This window comes from Mangifera indica, chromosome 8 (genome assembly GCF_011075055.1).
Source record: "Mangifera indica cultivar Alphonso chromosome 8, CATAS_Mindica_2.1, whole genome shotgun sequence".
Classification (NCBI taxonomy): domain Eukaryota; kingdom Viridiplantae; phylum Streptophyta; class Magnoliopsida; order Sapindales; family Anacardiaceae; genus Mangifera; species Mangifera indica.
Genome location: NC_058144.1, coordinates 6657949 through 6683971, shown reverse-complemented (window position 1 = coordinate 6683971; position 26023 = coordinate 6657949). Strand labels below are relative to the sequence as shown.

Below are 26023 nucleotides of genomic sequence, written 5' to 3'. Positions count from 1 at the left end.
TAAAATCTTTTACCTACTCATATTTTCCATTTCTCCGGTCATTACAAAGAGATAAGCAACTTTTTTGTTACTATGGTTAAATTTATTTACTCCTGGTAAATAAAGTTTACAGTTTTTTCAAGTCTAAAACAGAAGAAGAAATTCTGTATGAGTGAGCCATAAATGGGTAAGACTTACATGTCCCCAGTAACTAAGACCAGAATTTATGGTGAAAGAATAAAAAGGGAAGCGGTCCCGAAACTCAACTAATCCAGTACTGTCTTCATGGAATACTCGATCTATACATATATATATATATTAAAATGTTAATCCACGTTAATTTCTTAATTAGGAAGATTAATTTGGTCATAAACAACCTATCTTCCACAAATAAAATCTCAATCAAACAATTCAATTATACCACAAAATATTGAATAAAATTATATATATATATATAAACTAATCTTATTAATTTATTTATATAATTAAAAAAATTGTATATAATTAGACAATATAATTATTATTTTTAAAATTTTAAAATCATTAATAGCTATTACATAAATTTTTTTTTATAAGTAAATATATATATTAACATAAAAAACAAAAAGACATCCAAAATGGGACTCGAAAACAAACTAATCTCGATATAACTTTAAAAAAGTAAACAAAAAATTACAAATAAACAAAACCTACAGAAAACAAAAAAATTTAACTATCTTCTCTTGAAATGAAACACTACCACAAAACTTACTAAATTAGGTTTCCAGATGAAACTCAAGACTAACCCATAAAAACTACTCTTTACTAGAATTCAAGAATGCACGTCGAACCACAAATCAAAATACACAGAGAGTTTATCATTCACACAGAAAAAAAAAAAACCCAACAACCAACAGAGGCTTTGGTAACAATCTTGCAGCCACCATCAGAATAAAGAAGCAAAAGTCAATCGGGGCTATCACATCAAATTGTACAGATAAGAATCCATTATCAAGTATACATCTCAAGAATCACCGTATATATACATAAAATACATAAGAACACAGCTCAGCATTATCCGAACCGGTTGCATTGCATGCATGGCCACTTACCTGCCCTGCATCATGACGTTTCCCTTTCTTACCAATTGTAATTTCAATATACATATTTTTAATAATGTTACCATAATTTATTGACATTGTTATTCTTTTTAATTGCCAATGTGGCCTCACAGATGTATCACGCATGTGTTACAATCCAGAAAATTCTGTGGGAAATAATTAATAATTGATTAAAAAACTAAAGTTGATGCCCACCCTGTCTGATTGTTTCGGCTTCACTATTTTTTTATACACCACGTCACTACAGGACAAACGTTTGTTATTATTGCATACAGACAGAGTTCTGATGGGGGTGGGCGGCTCAACAGATCAATATTAATGTCCAGTAAATGAATGACTTTAAAGAGTAGTTACCAATAAATAAATAAGTTTATTCTTATTTGAGATAAAAGGAATATATAATGTTTTGACTGTTTTTCATTGAATTAGTGCTCATTAATTCGACAGTAAAATTATTTAAATTGTTATTCGATTTGAATTTATTTTTATATGAGAACATTTAACTGCTGTAAAAAACTAGTATTTCACCGGCACAGCACCGGGCTGACATGCCTACAATTTCGTCATCCTTCACGTTTCAGATCGACTCACGCGTCAACAACACATTTGATTTTTTAAAACGCCGAAAACTATTTAAAATGCAAGAAAGATTCGATAAACTGACAAATTTTTAAGTTTTAAAAAATTAAATTGGCACATGTCATCTATTTAGTTTTCTTTTATTTGTTTGTTTGGAATTGATTATTTTATATTATTATTTAAATTATAAAAATATATAATTTTAAAATAAAAAAATAATAATTATATTATTTAATCATAAATTGTTATATTAATTTATATAATGCATATAGTTTTATTTAAACATTTAATGTAAATATCAGATTATTAATATATTTTTATCAATTTAAAATTTTATAATCAAATATTTAAAAATATTGAAACTTTAATAATTTTAAAATATTTTAAAATAAAGTAAAAATTTTAAATATAATAAAAATCCAAAACTTTTTTTAATTTTAAAAAATTTTATTCACAGCTTTAATAATTTAAAAAATTATACTTCATCTTCCAAACATAAATTAAGAGAAAAAAATAGATTATAAAATGATTTATTGCCATAAGTGAAGGAAGTGAATGTAGCTTTTGGAAACATAGATGATGGTAGAAACGTGGGTCTAAGCAACTTATGAAAATATGTTTAAGTTAAATTTTTTATTTATTTAATTTATTAATTATAAAAATAATGATTAAACCTAAAATTTATTTTATTTAAAATGATTGATTTAATTTTAAAAAATTGAAATTCGTCTTTAAAAAAGTAATAGTAAGTCTTTTCTTTTGGTCTTTTTCAAATTCACAAGGCTTCTCGGTCATTTCCTTATTGCCTCGCCACCTATACACAAAAACAACTCTCACTGTTCTTCCTGAATCCTCTGTGAAAAAGACAACGACAGCCAATGATCTTCTTCCTGGAGTGTACAGGGGTATTACATCCCGAGATACTCAATTTACCGTTCTACCCCTTACTAAAGATTTAAACGCGTCACCTTCTTCCGCCATGCGCCTTTCAAGCCAAGCAATCTTCCATTTTCCATTTCTTCCCGTTCTCTCAAGAAAGCGGAACAGAAAATACGAGAGAAAATGGTTATTCGTTTCTTCATTTCTTGAGCTTGATCTTGCATAGAAGTGAAGTTAGTTAGCCTCATTATTAGTTTTTGTCTTTTTTGTTTCGATGTCTCTGTTCGGTTCTTCTTGTCCGTTGATTTCTCCCCTAACGGCGCCCAATTCGAGCCATTGATCTGTCTCCAATTCTGTCATTTCATGAAGTTTGCCAGTGAATGCTTCGTTTCCACTTCCGTGGAATTCTCTTAATCACGGCCTCCTCTCCCTCTTTATATGTACGTATTAAAATACATGGATGTATGTATATAATGACCTCATAAATACACACAGAGCATACAATTATTGTAATGAAATAGAGACTGATATAAGTTTTCATGTGTTTTTGTTGGACTATGAAGCAGTTGCTTGTAGCGATTTGAGGCTGAAGAGGAACTCTAATGGGGAAAGATAATGATAATAAAAGTGTTTTTCCTTTAACAAGTCTCCAAATTGGGTAAGATTTCAACTTGTTTTGTTCTTGATTACCAAATTTTCTTTTTTAATTCAGATGAAAATTATATTGTGGCATTTGTTCTTATTGAATTGGTCATTGGAAATTGCTTATCTAATTTGAGCGGAATATTGAATAAGAAGTTGATTTGTGCATTTATGTTGAATGTTGACAAACTTGTGATGATGTAGTGTATTAGCATTTTGTTGTTTCAGTGGAATGAACTGGGTTTTAAGGCTTTTTGGGTGAGTTGTAAGCTTAGGAAGACCAGTAAAAGAGAGAGCTGCTGATGATCACTTTGTCTCTATGATGTTTTCTTATTGGTGTCCATGAAACGACTTTTTTGTATCTTCCTTGTTAAAAATAGGATGACTGCTTATCTAAAGCACATTTTTCGGCGTACCTCCCATTAGTTTCTTAATGCGCAAATTTATAATACACCTTCATAAGCCACTCTGAAGATGTTTTTGGAAATGTGAAACTATTGTCTGGTATTAGTGAAGCTTAGTTGTGGCTACTCTTATCCATGGTGTTGTGTTGTTGGCATGTCCCCAAAATCATGTGTTTTTGCTACTTGTTTGCAGAGATTTGCAGTCTTATCTTTCAGATCTTAGCCTCTTTTTGGCATTTGAAAGTAACAAAATATACATTTTGGTGGACAATCGACCATGGCTGGTGGACCTAGGTTCACGGCCAACACACTTGTGGCAATTAATGGTTACCAAGGTTTGTAAAAGTAGCTTTTCATGGAAATATAATTTCTTTATTTATGATTGATTGAAAATTGAGTTTTCCTTTTGTGTACAGTCCAGATTATCTCCCTTTGCAAACAGGAAAGCACAGAGGCAGAGAAAGGAAGGGAAGGACAGTTCTTCCACACCCGGTGCTAGTAAATTAGAAAAGTTGAAGAGGTGGTTTTCATTAATTGATGCTGCAACTCTGTCTCAAAAGAGGGCTTTGCTACCTGTTAAGACGCTTAGAAGCCATTTGCTTTTAAACAGCGAGTTACATAGGACCTTGTATGGTTTTATTGTATTTGAAGTTTCATGGACTGATGTTAGAGGCATTAACTATTTAAATGAACTTCAGGTACCAGCCCTTTTTTGTGATCCATATATTGGTTGAAGGTAATGATAAGTATCTTTTTTTTTTAAATGGTTTTCATGTTACTTGCAGACTGATACCTCTTTGGCCATAGAAGCTAAATTTATGCGAAGATGGGAATTTGATAGCATAGCCCAAGCTGCAAGCTGTATATCTTCCTGGTTCTCTGGAAAACACCATGAGAAGCTGCAATTGAGAGACTATCTAGATTCCTCCATTGGTATACTTTTGCCTTTCCTGATCTGAACAGAATGAAAAATTGTGTTGATGATGTAGCATCCATAAATTAGTTTGTGCTTCAATATTAATATATTTTTAGTTTGGATGTGTGGATGTTTTCTAGACTTAGGTTTCCTGCTACAACAAGTTTGCATATGTGAGTACCGTAGTTGTGTTGCTGAAACTTGCATGTTTTATAAGCTGTGTTAGGCAAACCTCTAGCATGGTCAAAACTAGGTTAATTGCAGTATCTGTCTTTTAGGAAGTCTGTCTTGCATCTTTATTTCCCAAAAATTTCCTCTGCTTACTGCCACTCATGGTTTGTCTGACAATACCTGCCAGTCTTCTCGGATAGGATAACAATCTTATCATAGTTGTGTTTTTACAGTTGGTCTTGTATTCTCAATGATGTTTATGTTGCATTATGAGTTTAACTAACCATAGAGCAAGATTTTTTGTTCATCAAAATTTGTGTATATTTGTCATAAAAATCATTGTTATACATTTTCTTCCACATTAAAGAAGTAAATATGAAGCGAACATCTGAATTGGTGTTTTCATAAAAACATTAGTTTACTTCCAAAGGAGCCTCATAAAAACATTAGTTTACATCCAAAGTAGCCTTACCAACAATATCTCATCCTTTTTTTTAAATTTGTTAGGAGAGATCTTCTATGATACTGAGGAAGATTTCTCGAGGGTTAACCTGAAAGATGATGATGAAAACATTTGCATTGATAACCGATGTGGTGAAGATACTTCTCTACACTGCAACACTAGCAGATTTAGTGCACACACTGGGACTACGGAAAGTAGAACAAATGAGCCGCACACTCCTCCCCTAACTGGACCGTATAAGAGAAGAAAAGTAATGAAGTGCAATGGTGATGGATTCGAAGTTGAAGACTTATTACGCAACTCTGAGATTTGTGCTGATTGTGATATTGCAGCCAAAGCTACCCAGTACCGTGATGTCCTGATTTTGTTTAGGTTCAATGACCACAACCTCCCATTTAAATTAAGGCAAATCATAATGTCTGATCTGCGACTACTTACTCTACTAGAGGCTGGGCTTCCATCTTGGGTAATATTCCTCCAATCATATCCAGGATTTTGCCATCTGTATCGCCCCTGGATGTGCCCTCTTGTTCGGGCTTTATATGTGCTGATCTCAGTTGTCACTGTTCTAATAGGATTTTATGATTTATACAAAAATGTCCCTGTTCTGAAAGCTACTGCTTCACGCTTGTGTGGGCCTCTTTTGGATTGGATAGAAACTTGGGAGATGGTATCAAGAATCAAATATTTAGGGACAATGCTGTTTCTGCACAACTTCCAGAAGGCTGTTCAATGGTTTTTGACAATTACACGTACCATTCGATCTTTTTTTTCAGTTGTTACATTACCAATGGCAGAACCTCTTATGGAGGTTTTAAGCTTCATTCTTCCGGTGTGGAATGCACTTGTTCAAGTAGCAGAGAGTTCCTGTTCGGTTATCTGGGTTATGATAGGCTCTGCTTGCAGTCTAATTGGGGATCTGATGGAGATTGTATTGTTGCCGATTTGGTTAATCATCAAATTAATATGGAAAATTGGTAGGTATCAACCACTTTTGCTTTCTTTATGCTTTTCTGGTTCCTTTTACCCTTGAGTCAAAAACCGGAACTCTAATCCATTCTCTAACCTTTTGTGGAAGTGGATATAAATCCCAAAACCTTTTGGAAAACTACTTCATCAGCCACACCAGATGATGCTGATAATAGATTGAGTTTCTTTGATTGTTCATTTTTTGAGAATTTGTTTTATTAGATGTAGTAATCCTCAAGAACTTGTATAAATTTAAAAAAATTTGGATTGTCTTTGTTTCAGCAAATTGTGTTTTGTATCCAATATTTTGGATGCTTTGGGAAATACTCTATGCGCCAATTCGCCTGGTACTTGCACTAGCTAGTTTTGTGGCTTTCATTTTCGCTGGCATATCTGAATTGCTTGGAAATATATGGGGGGCTGTAAGTAGCATATTCAAGCTTGCTTCAGCTTCAGAGGCTACGGTGAGCACATATGAAGTTTCCATGTGGCGTTCTCTTTGGAATGACCTGTTCTCCCAGGTTTGAAGATTTAGTATCATTGCTTTTGATGATTGGTTTGGCTTTCTTAATTAAATGTTCTCAAACTTCATAAAAAACTTGCCAGGTTTTTCGTGCTGTCAGAAGCATATTAAATGGTTTTGTTGCTTTCTTCATGGCCTGCAACAGGCATCGTCTCAGGTAATACATTTTTACTTTGCTTTATGTCATTCTGCTTTGAAGTTGTTTTTGTTGGGTGCAAACACCCACTTGAACATCATCTTGTTCATGTAGCTGTTTTTTTTTGGTATGATACTTTGAATTTGTTAATTGAAGGTGGATTTCTCGGTATGGATTCATACTTGGCAATAGATGTTATTTAAAAGTTCTAGCTTGGCTTCTTGTCACTTTCTTGAATTTACTTGCTTAGATCAATTGCACAACAGAAATGCAAAAACGAAAATTTTGGTCATTGTCTGAGGGATCTAGTGTCAAGTTGAAATTGAGTTAAAAGATAATAATGTTTGATGTCTTTTAATTCAACTACATAATCAGAACTTTAATTACTCTCCCCACTTTTGATATTTATGCAATTGAAATTAAATCAACTTTTTATTCTTGCAAACTTCTCATCCACGTCTTGCTGCTTAATATAATGATAAAATAACAACTTTTTGTCAATGCAGGAATTGTTCTATGGTTTGTTTATATTCCCGCAAGGGAAACTGTATTTCCGAAGGTTACAGTTGTTTTGATTCAAACTTAATAATTTTTTGTAATGTCATACAGCATTTATAATCATATACAGGAGTTCATCCAAAGACTGTTTGGTCGAACTCAGGGATCTGAACCCTCAAATGATAAACATAATAGAGTACCTCGTAAAGCTCGAAATTTGGTAAGTCATTGAGGATTTGAATGCAGAGATGTAGCACATAGAAGAAGATATGATGTGCTCATAATGTCATGCTTATGGTTTTTCAGTCAGAAAGAAGGAAACTACATATGAGGTGAGGTCCCATCTTTTCAGAGGCGAAACCGTTTATTCAGTTAAACAGAGAATTGTGTTCCAGTAAATAATACCAATGACTAAACTCGTACGGAAAATGGAAAGAGCAGGTATTCAACCGTGGATTTTCCACGTTTTCTTCAAAATTTTCTTTGGAAGAGCTTTATTCTCTTGCTTCTTCAGTTCATCGTTTTCCATTTCTTCCTTCCCCTGTGCAGTGATCATCCGAGCTAATTCACGAATGTCATTTTTGTTTGTTTTATAGTTTTTATGTAAATAAAATGTACAGGAAGCAATTAGTTCAAATTATTTATATATATATATATATATATATATATATATATATATATATATTTAAATTTATCTATCAATGGTCTTGAATTGCTGATGCGGAAGGAAAATTCAGTGCTACACCATCCCTTATCAGATAAAAGATTTCATGTTTTCAGATTTACATCTCAAATAACAAGATATATAAATATAAAACTCACATAGCCCGTGGCAAAAGAAATTTGATTAAAGTTTTATGGGAAAAAGAGGAGAGAGGGCAATAAAACATAATTCGACATAAGCTTACGACGGATTCTATATAAGAACAGTGACTGTCGGAGCTCTCGAATACAAAGCTAAACACTTAAAAAGCAACACGACTGACCAACACAAGGAACTTTGTTACACATCTCCAATAACTTAAATATCCACAAAATAGTTCTGCAGTAAATATAGATAGCCTGCTCTAACAGATAACATTACATCTTTAAAGTATTTGTGCCACCGGTTTGGTGCAGCATGGCATCAATTTCATCACCATCTTCCATTTCCAGCTGAAGCAGAAACAAAAAATAATAATAATAAAGAGTTAATTAAGTTGGACAAAATAATAATCATGGGGTGAGGGGAGGGGTTTATTTCAAAACAAAAGAGTGTGTGATGTGAGTGTGCGCATGAGGGGTTTGCTCATCAGGGCAAGATACCTCATCAGGGGTTTGCTCTGCTCTGAGACGCCGACCATCAAACAAGAAGGCAATTGAGTTAAGCTCCACAGATTGTCTATCACAATATGCATTCATAAGCTTCTTCAGTTGGGTGCTTCTTTTGATCCTGAAGAAAACCTCATTCCCATCCTACAATAAAATACAATTGCACAACTCTTTGAATTAGCAACTTTAATTGAAAGTCAAGCTAATGGACAATAAACACTATTATCCTCAAAAAAGCATAAAAGCATCCTTTAATGCAATGCATCTGTATATGCAATAGATTAAACAATAAAAAGACAGTTACAATTATAGGGTTTCCAGAATTACCAGCAATAAGTCCCAATACTGTTGAAACTAAAAGACCACCCATGAGTTTCTCATACAAAGGAACTTAACTCCCACAAGAAATTAGAACTTTAAAATTCTTACAAGCTCTCTCATACATGTGGTACTTATAGTAGATCAAAAAGCCAATCTAAGGTAACCAAGACAATAATAAAATCTTTACAATGGATCTAGACCAGTTTATCAGATAGCACCCTCCAACCATGCGTTTATATGCAGCAATTATTTACATAAAAGAACAAAAGAAATTGTTTGAACTCAAAAATAGTTAGGAGACAAGTTTTCTCCCAAAACAAAATTGTTCATGGATTTTGACTTTGCTATTTCTTAAATTTCTATCGCTTAGTGGTTAAACCTAAATCTTTAAGCCAAATTTTAGGTATTAACTCTTTGCAAGGAAAGTAGAACAAAACTACAAGGCAAATGGAACAAAAAATGAAAGGAAGAAGACCTGTCCTCACTTCAATTTCAATATCATTTGGTTGGTAGAATGGAAAACAGTGATTTGTCCCACACCACTATCTAATATCTTTTGGAAGGAAAAAAAAAGGCAAGTGAAATTGCTATGAACCTTAAGATCACAATATTATCATATTGTCAATCATATACCAATATATAGAGTTATATATATTTTTGACATTTACTTCTGTGTATAAATTTTTATTAAAGCCGAAGATTAAAAACTAAAATAACGAAATCTATAAATAAATTCCCAACTGCATTTCTCATGTTCTTTTTCCTTCTCCTTCCACCAAAACTCGGCATAAAAAGCTAAAACAATTTCAGCTAGTCTTTATACTCAAATTCTCAAAACAAAAACAAACGCACCATACAAAATAAAACTACACGATCATTGAAATATACCCCAAACAAAAAATACTTGAAGCCAACAGAAAAATCAAACCCAGATATACAAATTTCAATACAAATTAACCAATAAAACCCAAACCTTTACAGTTTACAACAATAAAAATCCGAACTTTAAACTAAATACAACAAATCCATATATAATAACCGTTATTATCAGAAATCCAGAAGCAATAACTAACAATAAAAAAGCAAAAGACACAAATGAAATTAAATCCCTAAAAGTTAACAATTTGTTTTAAAATTTAAGCCAAAACTGTTTTCTAAAAAATAATGTAGAAAACCTGGCCCTTGACTTTAAGGTTGATGTGAGCAGATTGATCGTTGGGTTTCTTGTCTTCCTCTTGCGGTGTATTAGTAACGCCTGACATTTTTTCTTCTGTGTTTTCAATAATTACGGGTTCGTTTGTTTTTTAAAAGCTTCAATGGCGATGACGCGTTACTTTAATAATTTGTAGGTTTTTCTTTAATATCTATATTATTTTAAGAGATAACGACGAGTCGTCGTTCGGTCTCAGTCGGTCTGTACACGTGTTAGCATATTATTGGCTCATCGGCGAAGTTTTACTTGACAAATGATTTCTCGATCAACAGTCAAATTTGCCCACAGTTTCAATTCAAGTTCATCGCACAAATATATAAATTAAAATGGAGCCCCTCATATTTTTAAAATTACTCTCATATTTATATTTCCTTCCTATTTTACAAAAACTATTAATAATTTAAGTTTTTAACCTCTCTTAATATTCTCTCTAAAAATTTTGCTATGCAGATTGAGTTTTCCGTCGTCAAATAAGAAAGTGACAAATTACACTATCACCCATTAAACACATTTATATTTATATGTCAATTTTAATATAAGTTAAAAAGGGATTAAAAACAATATCAACAGAAAATTGGTAATTTCGAATGCTTTCATCTATTCGATATATCATTCCAATATTCTAACATCACACGACATGTTTTCATCTCTATCCCATATTTTCATGGATAAAAATTATTTTATGAGATTTAATGTATCTAATTATGTAACTATACCATCAATCAATATTAAAGATGATAATTTTGTAATTATTATTATTATTACCCTATTATTAAAAACAATAATTTTTTAATCATTATTGTTATTTTATTAAATTTACACTTAAATATTTAATAATATAATAATAAATGTGAATATCTAAATAGCAATGTAAACCATTTTAAAAATGGTCAAAAGACTTATTTTCATCCAAGTTTTGATGCATTTTTAAAATTTCACATATGAGATTTTAAAAAACTAACAATTTTCTCTTATCCAAAAGTTTAAAAATTTTACTTTTCCTCCTAAGATTTCTTCTTCATTCTTCGATGATGATCGAATCCACTATCACTGTCAATCAACCACCCAACATATTTTTCTTTAGTTGTCAGCGTTTTCACCAAAGGAAGTTCATTAGATGAAGAGTCTTTTAGTCTCTTTAGCCAAATAAAAATGATTCGTCTTCATCTGACCAATGGATCGATATAAGAAGAATTATATTTTTTTTAAACAATTATAAGGTTTTACAGTTTATATATTTGATAGAAATACTTTCAAGAGAAGGAAAAAACCTCTCCTATAATCTTTAGTATACATTTTACACAAGAAAATGAATCACATACACGTTAAAATTCAAAATTCGATATATCATCTAAGAAATTTGTAATAAAATTATAATCATTTAATAACATATCAAGATTTAGAACAGGTCTTAGAATCACAATATCATTCATAGAAACCATGTCAACAAATAGAAAATCGGTGAATTATCTAATAACAACAATAAATTGACAAATGAAGACGACATTAACTTCATATCTCTTTTGTTATTTCATTTTTTATTAAAATATGACTATTGTGACAAATTTTATCCAATTAGAGAATCTAAATAATTATTATAATAATGTTGAGATGATATAAATAATTTTACTTTAATTTTTATTTTTTTGATGGTTTGCTTCGCTTTGATCTCACTTGATTGGTATTTTGACCATTCTACGTAGTTATGACTTTTTTTAATATTTGAGTTACGAATGATTTGAATTATAGGTGAAATTAAAAGTTTTTGGTTAAATCTATAACATTGTGAAATTATTATAATCCTAATAGGATTTGGATTTATAATGCTAGTCTAATGGGCAGAAAACAAATCATTGTTAGCCTTTGATTGAATTTGTAACATCGAGAAATTATAATAATCCTAACAGGATTTAGATTTACAATGTTAATCTAATTGGAGGAAAATAAATAATCGTAATAAAGATTAGATTTCCTTTTTCTAAATAGTAAATTACATTGTTGACTGACATAGACACGTCAATGGTTGTGTACTGTTGGGTCGTATATGGTGCTAAGCCCAACCAAAAAGCAATGTTGTGTTGCAGGCGGTGTTGGCTCATCAGAAGAGCGCGGTCTTGGGCACAGTACATAAAGTCTCTAAACTCTGTTTTTTCAGACCTTTCGTCAGCCGGCTTAACTTTTCTGTATATTGGCCTGTGATATTATATCATTTTTATTTTTTAATTTAAAAAAATATTCAGACCATGTTAAGCCGGTCGGAAGGTTCTACCCAGAAGTAGCGCGGGCCGCACCGGGGCTTGCGTGCCTTTTTAAAGTTTGTGGGTCTGACCTTTTGACGTTTTTGGAACAGAGATAATAATTTCGATGGCCGAGCCTTTTTTATTTTAACCAAAAAAAAGGTAAAATTAAAATATTAAAAAAAATCTTTTCGATTAAAAATAAATTAGGAATAAAGATATATATATTTTTTCTCATTTTTGTCTCATTCTTATTTTTATCTTTTTATATTAATATATTTATTTAAAATATTAATATATTTTTATAATTTTATAATATTTATAATATTTAAAATTTTGTTATATATATTAAAATGATTAATATATTATATTTATAATATTTAAAATAATAAATTGATTTTTATTTTATTTAATTTTGATATTTAATATATTTATATTATATTTAAAAAATATAAAAAAGATCCTTATAAATATTAAAAAATAAAGTTTTTTTACAAAAATAAGAAAGGAATGAAAAAAAAAAAATTTACGAAAATGAGTCCAAACAATTATTTTTATCCTTATAATAAAAGATATATTGGGATGGAGGTTACCTCAGCATCCTTTCTTGTTGTCATCCCATTCTAGAGCTTGGTTTATTTTGTAATAGGCTTAATAGATGGTAAAATTTAACTCAATTATTCAGCCACAATACTGTTTTTTCGCCGTCCTGTCCCACGCCAACGTTCTTATAACGTCTACCTCCACTCCACTATTTATTTAATCCATCAATTAACATTTGCACACCTGCTACAACCACCACCACCATCAATGAACCTACACTATAATCCACCAATAATTTTTGACTTGCGACACATTGGAGGACACGCGTCACAAACATACGTCAACACTGTATCAAAACTCATGCTCACTTCCCTCGGTAAAAGAGGTATAGAATACAATTGAAAACGGTCAAGTTTGTGGGGCCACGTGAACAGTAGTCCCACATGGTTGTAGTCCCAGTGGGGATTGTGGTTGTGCTTACTGCTGCCACTCTCTCATGTCCTTGTCATTATCTGACACGTGGGTCCCTTCAATTATCTCGACCTCCGCAATCTCTTCACTCTTTCATTTTAAACCTCTAAACCCTGCACTCTCTCCTTCACTCAACTCACCTAGGCACTCTCTTTTATGCTCTGCTCATTCCAGAACCAGAGCATGGAGCATCACATCGTCGCCAGCCTCTTCTTTCTCTTCTTCATTTTCATTTTTGCAGGTAAATCTTAAACTATTTCTTTAATTTCTCAGACTAAACAATGGCTTTGTGAATTTATATTTTTGTGCATTTTGTCAGATGCGGGTTCGATTGGAGTGAACTATGGACGTATTGCTAACGACTTACCATCAGCGACCAAAGTAGTGCAGCTTGTAAAGTCTCAAGGCATTGAACGGATCAAAGTGTTTGACACAGATCCAGCTGTGCTCAGAGCTTTATCCGTTCCGGAATCAAAGTCACTGTCGACTTGCCCAATGAGCTTCTTTTCGCAGCCGCCAACCGCCTATCTTTCGCCAACTTGTGGGTCCAGAAAAACATTGCTGCTTACTATCCAGATACCCAAATCGAAGCCATTGCTGTCGGAAATGAAGTCTTTGTTGACCCCCACAACGCTACCAAGTTTCTCGTACCGGCAATGAGGAATATCCACCAAGCTCTCGTCAAGTACAATCTTCACTCTTCCATTAAAGTCTCTTCACCAATAGCTTTAAGTGCTTTACAGTCTTCTTATCCCTCATCAGCTGGATCTTTCCGAACCGAATTAATAGAACCCGTTTTCAAACCCATGTTCGATTTCCTTCGCGAAACTGGGTCATACCTCATGGTCAATGCGTACCCATTTTTCGCCTATGAGTCAAACTCTGATGTCATCTCTTTAGATTACGCTTTGTTTAGGGAGAACCCCGGTGTTGTGGATGCAGGTAATGGGATACGTTACTTTAGCCTCTTTGATGCTCAAATCGACGCCGTTTTTGCTGCAATGTCTGCTCTTAAATACGACGATATCAGAATGGTTGTAACTGAAACGGGTTGGCCCTCAAAAGGAGATGAAAATGAACTGGGTGCAAGTGTTCAAAACGCCGCCGCGTACAACGGTAATCTCGTCCGTAGAATCTTGACTGGCGGTGGGACCCCTTTAAGACCAAACGCGGATCTGACCGTTTATCTCTTTGCTCTTTTTAACGAGAACAAGAAAAACGGTCCCACGTCAGAGAGAAATTACGGGCTTTTTTATCCAAATGAGCAAAAGGTTTATGACATTCCATTCACTGTAGAGGGATTGAAGAATTACCACGATCATCAGTCTCCGGTTACCCGTGGCCAACCAGTGTCGACTCCCGTCAGCGGCGGTGTGTCGAAAAGCACTACGGGGAACACTTGGTGTGTGGCAAATAGTGAAGCGGGAAAGGAGAAGCTGCAGGCAGGTTTAGATTTTGCGTGTGGTGAGGGGAATGCTGATTGCCGCCCGATTCAGCCGGGCGCCAGTTGTTATGATCCGAACACGTTGGAAGCCCATGCGTCGTTTGCGTTCAACAGTTACTATCAGAAGACGTCTCGTGCGGGTGGTTCCTGTTATTTTGGCGGTGCTGCCTACGTTGTAACTCAGCCACCTAGTACGTGCTTTCTTCCTTAATTTTAAGTTCTTTTTTTAATTTTCAATATTATATTTTTAGTGTTCACATGTTTATTTGATAAAAATTGAACCGGTGGTGGACTCCATGCCAGCAAGTAAAGAGTAGGAAAGCTTAGAAAAAGGACACCACGTGACCCGTGTCTTTACCCAGAGAGGATTTATACCGAGAGTTTTGTTGTCTTCTTGACAATTGGGTTTGGGTGGGAAATTGCATAGGGTGTTGTAGAGCTTTGAGGGTAAAACCTTAAGCGAAGGAAGGAACCTTGAAGTTTTAATTAACAGAATACTTTTCCCTTGTATTTATCTAGTGTGATGTTCTGCTTATTTGTAAAACTGTGTTTTGTGATTGCAGAGTATGGGGATTGCAAGTTTCCCACTGGATATTGAAGAGGGAAGAGATAATTTCTCAAGGTTGAAGTGTTGTTATCTTCAGAGCGACTAGAACTAATTTCTCACTTATTTGTGGGGTTTGCTGATCTGATCTTATGTATTTATTCTATTGAGTAGTTGGGACTTGTTGAATACTTATATATTGTAATTAAACTAATCTTATAAGCATTGGGTAATGTCCTACTCTTATGAGATGGTCTCTGCATTGCTGATCTAAACATTCACGCCAGTAATATTTCATTATGACACAAGATTTCTGATAACAGCATATTCAAGAAACCACCTAAACCATTATGCGGAGCTTATTATATTTCAGCTTCTAAAGTCCACGCTTTACATGAAAATGTCGCATAGTTTTATTGATGCTGTTATTATGTGTATGGGGGATTTACTCTAACAAAGTAACCTTGGATCCTCATTGAATAGTTCCTCTTTTGTTGTATACTTAATTTAGAATAAGCATTCAGTTTGAATTAATCTGATTAAATTTCAACTGTGAGATAAAGAGCATGCATAATATATATTATTATGTGACACTTTTAGACAAATTTCGCATTGATAAAATATGAGAGAAATGATGAATTTGTCTGTGTATTTCATATTGTTTAAGGATGAGAAGATGAAACTGGTTGTCAAGATATGTTTTAGTCCATAATGGATTACGTATTGAAAACGTACAAAAGATGTTGCACTGGAAATGGAAAAGGGGTTCAAAGTTTTAAACTTTATCACATGAATCATTACCAAGCCACAATCATCTTTGAGAGGTGCAGTTGTTCCCTCGCTTTCCCTTCCCATGTGCATTCCAAACTGCTACAATTACTTTATTATTTTAAAAATTAAATTATATCCTTCCCTTCCACAATTTTGCTCATCATTTTATTCAGTTTTTAACCTTTTAGTTGAATTATAGGTAATTTTAATTGGATGTAGACGACAGATACTATTATACCAGGTGACATGCCGGCTTACTTAACTAAAGGATGACATCATCAGATCCACCATATATTATCATAAAGACGATTTTAGTTTTTAAAATGCGTAATTTTTGTTGTTTTAAATTTGTGGCCATTTTTAGTTATAAAATTGTAACCAAATCAGTTCAACATAATTCTACGGCTACGATCAACCGTTCATCTTGAGTATATGGAAACTGATTTTGTTGAGCTGGTCAACGAAAATTACGAGTCTTCATAACTTGTAAAACCGATTTAGCTAAAAGTTTTAAGAGACTCCCCAATTCTGCCTCAATACTTTTCCCCTAGAAAAAATCAAATCTGTTTTTCTTCAAAATCATCTCCTCATTCGTTATTGATCATTTTCACAAGAACCCACTTTAATTTGCAGAAATTAAGAGATTATTATAGTGAACAAAATATGCCAAGCAAGCTAAAGAAGGCAATTGGCGCAGTTAAAGATCAAACAAGCATTAGCCTAGCCAAGGTTTCTAAATCCAAACCATCAAACATTGAAGTTATAATCCTCAAGGCCACCAGACACGATGAAGTTCCTGTTGATGACCGCTACATAAACGTGTTGCTTCAATTGATTTCTTCAAACAAAGTTGTTGCTGTCGCTTGTGCACAAGTCATTGCCAAGAGAATCGGCAAGACCCGGAATTGGATTGTTGCTCTTAAATCCCTCATGCTTATTCTCAGGATTTTTCAAAATGGTAACCCCTTTTTCCCTGTAGAAATTGCTCAAGCAATGAAACGTGGTCACAAGATTCTCAACCTGACAAATTTTAGAGATGATTCCAAGTCAAGCCCTTGGGATTTTTCTGCTTTTGTTAGGACTTTTGCCTTCTATCTTGACGAGCGTTTGGATTGTCTTCTTTCGGGGAAACTTCAAAGAAGATATAAAAATGGAGAAAAGGAGAACCAAGGAGCTCGGACAGACCACAAGCCTATTACTGACATGAAACCAACACTGCTGCTCGACAGAATATCAAGTTGGCAAAGATTGCTTGATAGAGCCATTGGCACAAGGCCAACTGGTGCAGCCAAAAGCAACAAATTGGTTCAGATTTCTCTGTATGCAGTTGTACAAGAAAGTTTTCACTTATACAGGGATATATCTGATGCACTGTCGTTTCTTTTAGATAGCTTCTTCCATCTACAATACGAATCATGTGCCAGTGCCTTCCAGGCTTGTGTGAGGGCTTCAAAACAATATGAAGATCTCTGTTCATTTTATGCATTTTGCAAGAGTCTTGGAATAGGAAGAACCTCTGAATACCCAAGCGTGCAAAAGGTGTCAGATGAGCTTATGGAAACATTAAAAGAATTTTTGAAAGACCAAGCTTCTTTTCCTAACAATGGCAGCCGATCGCCAGTAATGCTTCTTCCAGCTCCGCCACCAGTGCCAAATAATAAGGAGCCTTGTGATGAATATATTTACGATAAATCCTCAGGGCAAACACAGAGAGAATTTCAATTCGAATTCGGTTCGCTAGGAACAAGCCCAAGTGATTCTTTTGAGCAATATTGCTCATCATCACGATCTGATCAACAGGAATTTGACAGTATTTGTACCCCAGATACTATATCAAACAATTCTTTGTTCCTTGATCAATGCAAAGATATGACTTTGGATATTTTATTCTTAGACGAATCCACAGCAGGAGACCATAATCGACGTGAAAGCAATGACTGGGAGCTTATGCTTACAGAAACTGCGCAACAACAATCAGAAACTTCAACAAATGTGCCAATTTGGGAGGATTTCGTTCATCAGCCTTCTTTGCCTGAACAGAAACCATATAATCCATTTCTACAAGATGCAATGGATGCATCAACCCCTGTCAATGGTGAACAAGAAGAATTTGAAATCAGTACAGATACGTTTTCAGTGGCGCCAACATTTCGGGCAACACCAACATTTGGCAGGGATGATGTTGACCAGTTTACTATGGAATCGCAGAGCCAAGATGATCCGTTTGAGACGTGCATGACTGAGAACCATATGCACAACAATAACGGGTCTCCAGATCACCAACTGGTGTTACATGAACAACAACTGTGGTTACAGAATCAAAGCAAGATTATAGCAAAGCACATGGCTTAATTTAGGAAAAAGAAACATAGAATCGTGTAAATTTGTTTGCTTGTTTATACTTAGTTATTAACAGATCAGTCAGTTGCTTAGTTCTGGACTGGTCGTGCAAAAAAAATAATAAGTTCACTCAATAAGTAATTATAGTTTTACGTGCGGTAAAATAAATTTTATTTTAATTAAATAAATCAATGAGCTATATTTGTTTAGAGTTTAATTATTACAGAAACATAAAAATAGTCACATTTTTGCAAGTGTAAATATCGCAAATAATATATAAATGGCCAAAAGACTTGTTCCCAACCCAGGAAGAGTGAAAACCCAGTGACCCCCTCCAATTTTTTAACATTTAAACACCTATCTATTAGTTAAATTTCGTTAAAAAACTCAGTTAAAGTAAAGGTAAAATCATCATTTACTTAAAAATTCAAATAATTAAAGTTTTATTACATTTTCATTCCCAAGTTTAAAAATCTCATAATTTTTTCTCATCTAAAGTTTGAAAAATAACAATTTACCCCATAGGATTTTTGCCTTTCTCTTCGACGACGATTCGTTGGCCTCCGATTGTCAGGCATCCTCCCTCCTACCTTATCTCTCTCTCTCGACTCTTTCCCTTGCCATGCCAACCATTTTCAACTGAGACTCAAACGAAGACTTGTCGTCTTCGTTTGAGAGACAAAGACGATTTCTTCATCTCGTCTTAGCTAATGATGGCCGACAAAGCAAGAGAGAGACCGAGAGGAAAAGATAAGGTGGGAGGGAGGACAGTTGACAGTCGGAGGTTGGCGAATCATCTCTAGAAAGAAAGGAAAAAACCCTATAAGGTAAATCATCGTTTTTCAAACTTTGGATGAGAGGAATTGTGAGTTTTGAAACTTGGGGATGAAAATATAATAAAATTTTCATTTTTAAATTTTTTTAGTAAATGATGGTTTTACCTCTTATTATAACTAAGTTTTTTAATAGAATTTGACTAATAAGTAAATGTTTAAGTTTTAAAAAATTGGATAGAGTCACTTTAGTTTTCATTACACCTCGGTGGGAACAAGTCTTTCGGCCTATATAAATAGAAAAGTAAACATTATAAAGATTGAATTTCAAGAAGACTGATCATCATGATTGATTATCCTATCAAAGACACTGCAAAGAAGAGAGCATAAAAAATCCTAGCAACCAAATTTAAAGGTAATTTTAATTAATTTCCTCTAATTTCGTATATAATATATATGAAATAGAACAATATTATTCTTTTCATCTGTTATATTGAAAAATGCATTTATTTATAGAAATACAAAGGAGAAAAAGTCCTTTAATGTTGCACCAAGTAAGAAGATGAAACAATGAAAACGCTAAAAGCATGCATTCCTGATTATACTTAATAGTTTCAAGACCACTGAAAATCACTTTGGCACTCGGAAATGTTAAAGGGAAAACTACTGAGATATGATTTGTAAATCCAGCAGGGCAAAATTATAATTGTGCCCAAGGTTTTCCTTTGATTAAAATAAGAAAATGCGGCAAAAGTGTTTTACGAAACAGAGCTGTATTTTCTCAAGTGAAAATTCAATCCAAGTGCTTTATATTACTAGATATGCCTAGGCCTTACACTAGAATTTGAGGTATAAGCCCACTTAGAGTTACACAAAGATTAAAAACCAGCAAGGATAGATAGGCCCACCAGGAAGTGTTGACGTTGAGTCAGGAATCAATAGGGTCTTGGACCAACCAACCGTAATAAACAAGAAATTGATATGGTAACATTATTATTGGTCCAGTCTCTAGACTCTACCACTAAACGGGAATTACATGAAAAATAGGTCAAAGGACCTATCCTCACCTAAAGTTTGTTGCATTCTCAAATCAATACCCTACCCGTTAGATATTAAAAACTTAAATATTCAATTATAAATGGTTATAACTAAAAATAACAGACGACCGGTGACAAAGAGAGAATGCGACTTTCTCCTTTCTCCTTGTAACATACTCTTCCGGTTTGTCTGCATCAAAAGTTGGTCATCGAAGGGTTTGTGTGAATAATGGAATGGTAAGCATTACTCATTTGAGACTTTCCCACGGTGATAGAATATCTTTTCAAGAAAATGACGCAAGAATCCGCAAGAGAATGTGCCATAAAAGGGAAAAAAGGGAAGAGAGAGAAAACCGACCAGTAAGAGCATCAGAAAAAGAGAGGAAGAAAAGAAAAACACCTTAAAGGAAAAAAATGTAACATTATAAAGTTTGATTATGAAAAAAAAATATTGATTTTCTAAGCCAAAAAATTAAATAATATTTTATTATTTTTAATATTAAATAATAATTTTACTTTTAAAATTTAATTAATATTATTAATTTTAACTGTTCATATGTAGATATTTAAATTTTTAATAATTAAAAGATATTAATTTAAAAATACAATAAACTTTAGGTGGAAATAAGTCCTTTACTTAAAAAATAAGCAAGTATAAAGGTAAATGTATCAAAGATTCATTTTATGTTGACCAAATAAACTCTAATTAATATTTAGTGGAGTGAGCCTTTTGGATGCCCAAGAAAAGAAAACTGCAAAAATGGTTTAAAATGTTATAGAAACCAATTTAAAAACACTTAAAATGGCATAGCTAGCTGGAGGAATCAGAATATATACATATATTGAAATAGTTGAAATCATCATAGAAAGAAAGCACAAGGAAATGAGAGGCAGCAGCAGCATATGTATAGCAAACCACCATTAAAACATTGGCGGGAATAATAAGAAGCCGCGAAACGATGCGTGAAGCTTTACAGGTTGGTTGGTTTCTGCAGCAACAGCTAACCCTTTAAAAGAGAGACATCAATCAATATCACGAGAAATAATACAAGAAGAAAAGCTATTCACTTTTCTTTAGTCGTATCAGTCAGATGCAGACCCATTCATTCATTTACAGCAACAGAACAAAAAAAAATGAGGCAACAGCATGTGAATCTGTGACTATGGCATGGTCCACACCACACCACACCACCTTTCATCTTATTATATTTATATTCATAAATTCTTTCCCATGACACTTCCCTCTCCCAGTGATCTTCTACTACTGGGACCCCCCCAATTCCCTATATCTGCGCCGAGCCTTCCTCTTCTCCAATGAAATCACGACCGTATAATCAATGGATAACATTTTGGATGAAGTAATCGTACAACACAAAGCTAAGCATGACTAAGAAGGGGTCCACTACCAGAACCCGATGAAACAGCCTTCTCAAGATTTACAAAACTAAATACTATAATTGTAACCATTGATTTCCATGACCATCACTAGGGACCAATATTAATGTCGTATACCTTTGTAAATCAGCAACATCAGTTCACGTCAATTAAGATTTCCCCACCCTCATCATTATGATCATCAAACAAACCCACACAAAAGGACAGTCAATGCTTCTCATAAAATCATCATATACTCCAAACTATTTCAAGGAAAATGCAAATACAATAACTCTTCTTGCCACTATCCATGTACACTATCAAACAAGATTCATAACAAAAAAAATTTAAATCACAATCATCAAGACACCTTCCTCTCACTTACAGCGCAGCTTCATGAGTAAATCAATTTTTCACTTAAAAAAAAAGAAAAAAAAAAAAAGCAAAACGAGGATACTCCCTAAAAACCGCATCCATGCTTTTTTGTCATATTAATTAATACTGTATAAAAATGACTTTATAAATTATAATACGGTGGTTAAGTATACGATACGGGGCCTGTGTTTTTGTTTGTCGCTTGTCCAACGGGTAGTTGCTGTATTCTTCGACGGTTAGCAAATTCCGAACGGACTCCTGTATTACAACAACATCAGTTTCACGCTTTAGAAAACCAAAGTGTCAAAATATTCATGCGTATCACGTGATGACCGGTCCTTCGTGGATCACGAGTCAATAGTTGAACTTCCACCACATTGATTAATATCAAATCAATGGACGGTGGTAGGAGGACTTTATAATATATCAATTTTAATTCTTTGCAATATAATTGAAATAAATTCTTTTTTGATTAATGGTCAAATGGCTATTGTTTAATCTTCTCATCATTCCTAACCTAAGGATTGCATTGTCTTTTGGCGTTTAAAAGGCGCTAAAATTAAGGAAAGTTGTGCAAAGCGCGCCCGCTGCACTCCTATTCACAAAAAGTAAAATTCCATTTATAACCTTTTGAAAAATAAAAAAACACCGTACCTGAGATGGCGGGGTTAGTTTTTTCTTTCAATTATTCCCTCCAGGCCCGGCTGAAAATATTCTTGAGCCGATTCCCGGCAAGTCTCTGCGAAACCTTCCTAGCTCCGGGGATCTCCATCTCCGCCAACTTCTGCAAGTGCTGATAAGCCCCAGCAGCCAACAATCTCTTTCTACACCCATTACTTCCTCCACTCAAAACCGCCGCAACCACCATCACTGGAAAAGTTTTGTTGACAGCCTCATTTTTGGGATCCAACATCTGCACCAATCTTATCATGCTTTTTTCATCCCTCACCAGCTCTTTCCGATTCGACCTCACGGTCAACAGAGCCACGATGGCTTGTGTTGCCGCCTCTTGTAACCCCACCGGCTTCGGACACTCCATTAGTTTTATTAAAGACCTCAGACAGTTTGAAATGGCTCTCTTGTTACCATCACTGATACATAATTTACCAATCAATGAAGATGAAATTTGCTGTAATAACATGTTCCCATTCTTGACGAATTCCCCCAGTTGGATTATAAATGAGGTCGACGATGATAAGATTCTTGCCGCAGAATCTGATAAACAAAGTGAGCTGATTGCACGCAAAGAGTTTTCTACTGTAATTAAACTTGAGGAAGAATCTTGAATCAAATGCATTAGTCTTTGCAACCCCCGTTCTTGAATAATCAAAACACGGAAGTACTCGCCTGAAGAAGCGAGTGTGGCTATACAATGAGCTGCATTTTCTTTTGCGAGATTAGAATCTGAAGCCAGTAACTCGACCAGCACAGGTACGGCGCCTTCTTCAGCCAGAGTGGTTTGAATATCTTCCACAGCTGCAATATTCCTAATCGCACCCACTGCGTGTGTCTGGGTTGTAACTGATCCAGATCGACACGCTTCGATTAACACCGAAACGCCGCCGTATGCTGAAACAGCCCAGGCGTTTTCATGATCAATCGTTATAGCCTCAATAGCGATCGCAGCTTTTTCTTTCAATATCATAGATCCTGTTTCAAGAACTCTTAACAGAGGGCCGAGTCCTCCTTCTTCAAACACAATCTTTCTTGATTCATCACTCGCTGAGACTACAATTGATAGAGCCAAAACCGCCTGCTCCCGAACCAAACCCTGATGGTGAAAATCAAGTAAACTAATCAAGTACCCTATGTTCCCTTCTTTAGCAACCAGACACGCTGATTTCTCATCATCAACTAGTAGCTGTAACAGTGATTCTAGAGCTTTCTTTTTGAACTCGACACCACCGATTTGCAATCTTGTGAAAAGATCTTTAATAAACAGCAGTAAATCTTCTTTATCAGAGGCAGGGCCTGGCTGCGAGAGAACAATAGCATTTGATTGGTATAGAACTCCAGATCTGAGCAACAAGTCAATATCACGAAGATGGTTAGAAAGCGAAGTGGAAGCGATGTCGAGATCGCTCTGCATCAAGAGCTTCCCGCCGGTTAAGGAAGTGAGAGTACATTGATCAGAGAGGGCTTTGAGGCGCTGGAGAGTTGAGAGGAGTGAAGGGAGGATGGTGTGAAGAAGCGAGTTCTCACTCCAGTGTGGTGAGTCGGAAATGGAAGAGAGAGAAGACTGAAGAGAAATGAGTTTGGTACGGATGATCTGCCAGCGTCCGACGAAGGATCGGGCGCTGAGAGATGATAGGAGAAGGAGAGAGACGAGGTTTGTGATTAGGTCAAGAAGGGGGTGAAACGGTGCTACTGCGGCGGAGTCGGGTCGGAGTCAGCGTCGGCTTTGGTGGTGAGAGTATGCATTTGATGGGGCTAAGCTAGGAAGGAGAGTAATTGATTTCAATGAAAAGAACAGAATAAAAAGAGAATGAATGCATATGAAAGAAGAATTGATTGGAGAGAAAGGAGAAAGGAAACGAAAGAAAAGTCGAAAGTATCGAGGAAATGAGAAACCAGAGTAACGAGAAGGGTGCTTCTGAGGAACGGTTGGTGGGACTGACTAACTCGGTATGAAGAAATACTGGAAATGTCAAAGCAAATAATAATATATTTTTTTAATTGTACAATTTAATATTCAATTATTTCGGTTGAACTTCCAATCCAATGGTATATACTAGAATATTATATATATATATATATATATATATATATTATTTTGTAAAAGACAATTAAAAATAAAAAATATTATAAAATTAGATATATATATATATATATATATATATACGGCGAGAAAATGTTATTTCGTCAAATAAAATTAAATGAATTAATTACATCGTACAAGTCGGTCATAATGTGAATGGATAAATTTTGTAGGGAGGCCCATATGTTGGAAGTTGCTCCAACCTAGTTTGCCTCTTGATAATTTGTTTATTTAATAATTGATTAAGTGTCAATCAAAACGGTAGTGGATATTTACCCATTCCATTTAAAGTCCAAGACCAAATTCTGCCAGCTCTTTAACATGAGCGTTGTTTTATTATATCTTAATGTTATTAAGAAGCTGTTCATATTTATTATTGTAGACTCTTTTACTTTTTCATTTATATAACTATTATTAGACATTTTATTTATGGAAAATCATGAATTAATAGCCCTCAATATGAAAAGCTTGTCATGCGCCTTAACTTTTCCACTACAAAATAAATCTAATTTTATACTTTATTGGATGGGATGGGATGGGATGGGACTTTGGATGGGAAAGACTGTTTTATTCCATTGTGTTTGTTTCGTGTCATTTTAGTTTTTCATGGTAGAGATTTTCAATCTAAAATAGGATTGTATAAATAATTTTTAACCATATTCATACTTGAAAATTTTTTCGAATTACTCTAACATAACTTGAATTATGTTATGTTAAAATAAATTATGTTATGATATGATTTGTTACAAAATAACATATTTTATTATAAAATGATATAATTTAGGTCAAACGACTATTTCCCACCCAAGGTATGTTGTAATGACAAGTTTCCACCCTTTAACTATGGAAACACAAAATACCCACTCATGACCGGTTAAATTTAATAGAACCCTAACGTCTGAAAATTTTATCTCTTTTTGCCCCCCTAAATTTTAAAAACTAAAATTTTTCCTCAGCCTAAGTTTTAAAAAATGACAGTTTCACCCTTGGGTTTGGTTTTGAAATCTCCGGTGACCTCTCCGGCTCCATTGCCGACGGCCTCTCTCTCCCGAAACATCCTCTCCTTTCGACGATCTCTTTTCTCCCATTTGGAGGACCGATCGACGTCGGAGATACCTTGGGAGACAAAGAACTTCGTCGGCTTCGTCTTCCCAGACGAAGACGACAACTTGCCTAGGAAGACGATCGTCTTGCCAGATGAAGACGACGGCTTCGCCTGGGAAGACGATCGTCTTCCTAGATGAAGACGATG

At 34.4% G+C, this 26023-nt stretch overlaps 4 protein-coding genes and 1 pseudogene across 6 annotated transcripts; 3 read left to right on the top strand and 2 right to left on the bottom strand.

Moving 5' to 3' along the window:
- Positions 1-2451: 2451 nt before the first annotated feature.
- LOC123222485 lies at positions 2452-7899 on the top strand. Of its 3 annotated transcripts, none has more exons than XM_044645287.1 (10): positions 2452-2977; positions 3104-3195; positions 3777-3918; positions 4000-4281; positions 4369-4516; positions 5178-6110; positions 6385-6623; positions 6709-6782; positions 7390-7479; positions 7566-7899. In XM_044645287.1, the coding sequence occupies exons 2-10, from the start codon at positions 3140-3142 to the stop codon at positions 7588-7590; spliced, it is 1989 nt and encodes a 662-aa protein (XP_044501222.1). In that variant the 5' UTR covers positions 2452-2977; positions 3104-3139; the 3' UTR covers positions 7591-7899. The 3 variants fall into 3 exon arrangements, with proteins under 3 accessions (XP_044501222.1, XP_044501220.1, XP_044501221.1); XM_044645285.1 differs by having other exon boundaries at positions 2453-2977; positions 7371-7479; XM_044645286.1 differs by having other exon boundaries at positions 2453-2977; positions 3101-3195; positions 7371-7479.
- A 190-nt stretch (positions 7900-8089) lies between these two features.
- On the bottom strand, positions 8090-10242 carry LOC123222412 (small ubiquitin-related modifier 1-like). The gene is made up of 3 exons (XM_044645173.1): positions 10067-10242; positions 8565-8714; positions 8090-8414 (listed from the first exon to the last, which is right to left on the bottom strand). Exons 1-3 carry the CDS (start codon positions 10151-10153, stop codon positions 8340-8342), a joined length of 312 nt encoding a protein of 103 aa, XP_044501108.1. The 5' UTR covers positions 10154-10242; the 3' UTR covers positions 8090-8339.
- A 2909-nt stretch (positions 10243-13151) lies between these two features.
- On the top strand, positions 13152-15589 carry LOC123223462 (annotated as a pseudogene).
- Positions 15590-16777: 1188 nt separating this feature from the next.
- Positions 16778-18546, top strand: LOC123223406 (clathrin coat assembly protein AP180). The gene has a single exon (XM_044646571.1). The coding sequence runs from the start codon at positions 16778-16780 to the stop codon at positions 18464-18466; it is 1689 nt and encodes a 562-aa protein (XP_044502506.1). The 3' UTR covers positions 18467-18546.
- Positions 18547-21873: 3327 nt separating this feature from the next.
- Positions 21874-24402, bottom strand: LOC123223461 (armadillo repeat-containing protein 3; the record flags this gene model as incomplete). Its single annotated transcript, XM_044646627.1, has 2 exons — positions 21874-22271; positions 22668-24402. A coding segment is annotated over one exon (1704 nt), but the record flags the coding sequence as incomplete, so codon positions are not given.
- Positions 24403-26023: the final 1621 nt, after the last annotated feature.

Excerpts from the sequence above, each read along its gene's own strand:
- LOC123222485 (XM_044645285.1), top strand. The coding sequence starts at position 3,140 with ATGGGGAAAGATAATGATAATAAAAGTGTTTTTCCTTTAACAAGTCTC. Across the intron at positions 6,624-6,708 it reads GGAATGACCTGTTCTCCCAG|GTTTTTCGTGCTGTCAGAAG; the intron begins GTTTGAAGATTT and ends AAAACTTGCCAG. Across the intron at positions 6,783-7,370 it reads TGCAACAGGCATCGTCTCAG|CATTTATAATCATATACAGG; the intron begins GTAATACATTTT and ends AATGTCATACAG.
- LOC123222412 (XM_044645173.1), bottom strand. The coding sequence starts at position 10,153 with ATGTCAGGCGTTACTAATACACCGCAAGAGGAAGACAAGAAACCCAAC. Across the intron at positions 8,715-10,066 it reads ACCTTAAAGTCAAGGGCCAG|GATGGGAATGAGGTTTTCTT; the intron begins GTTTTCTACATT and ends ATTTTATTGTAG. Across the intron at positions 8,415-8,564 it reads CAGAGCAAACCCCTGATGAG|CTGGAAATGGAAGATGGTGA; the intron begins GTATCTTGCCCT and ends TTTCTGCTTCAG.
- LOC123223406 (XM_044646571.1), top strand. The coding sequence starts at position 16,778 with ATGCCAAGCAAGCTAAAGAAGGCAATTGGCGCAGTTAAAGATCAAACA.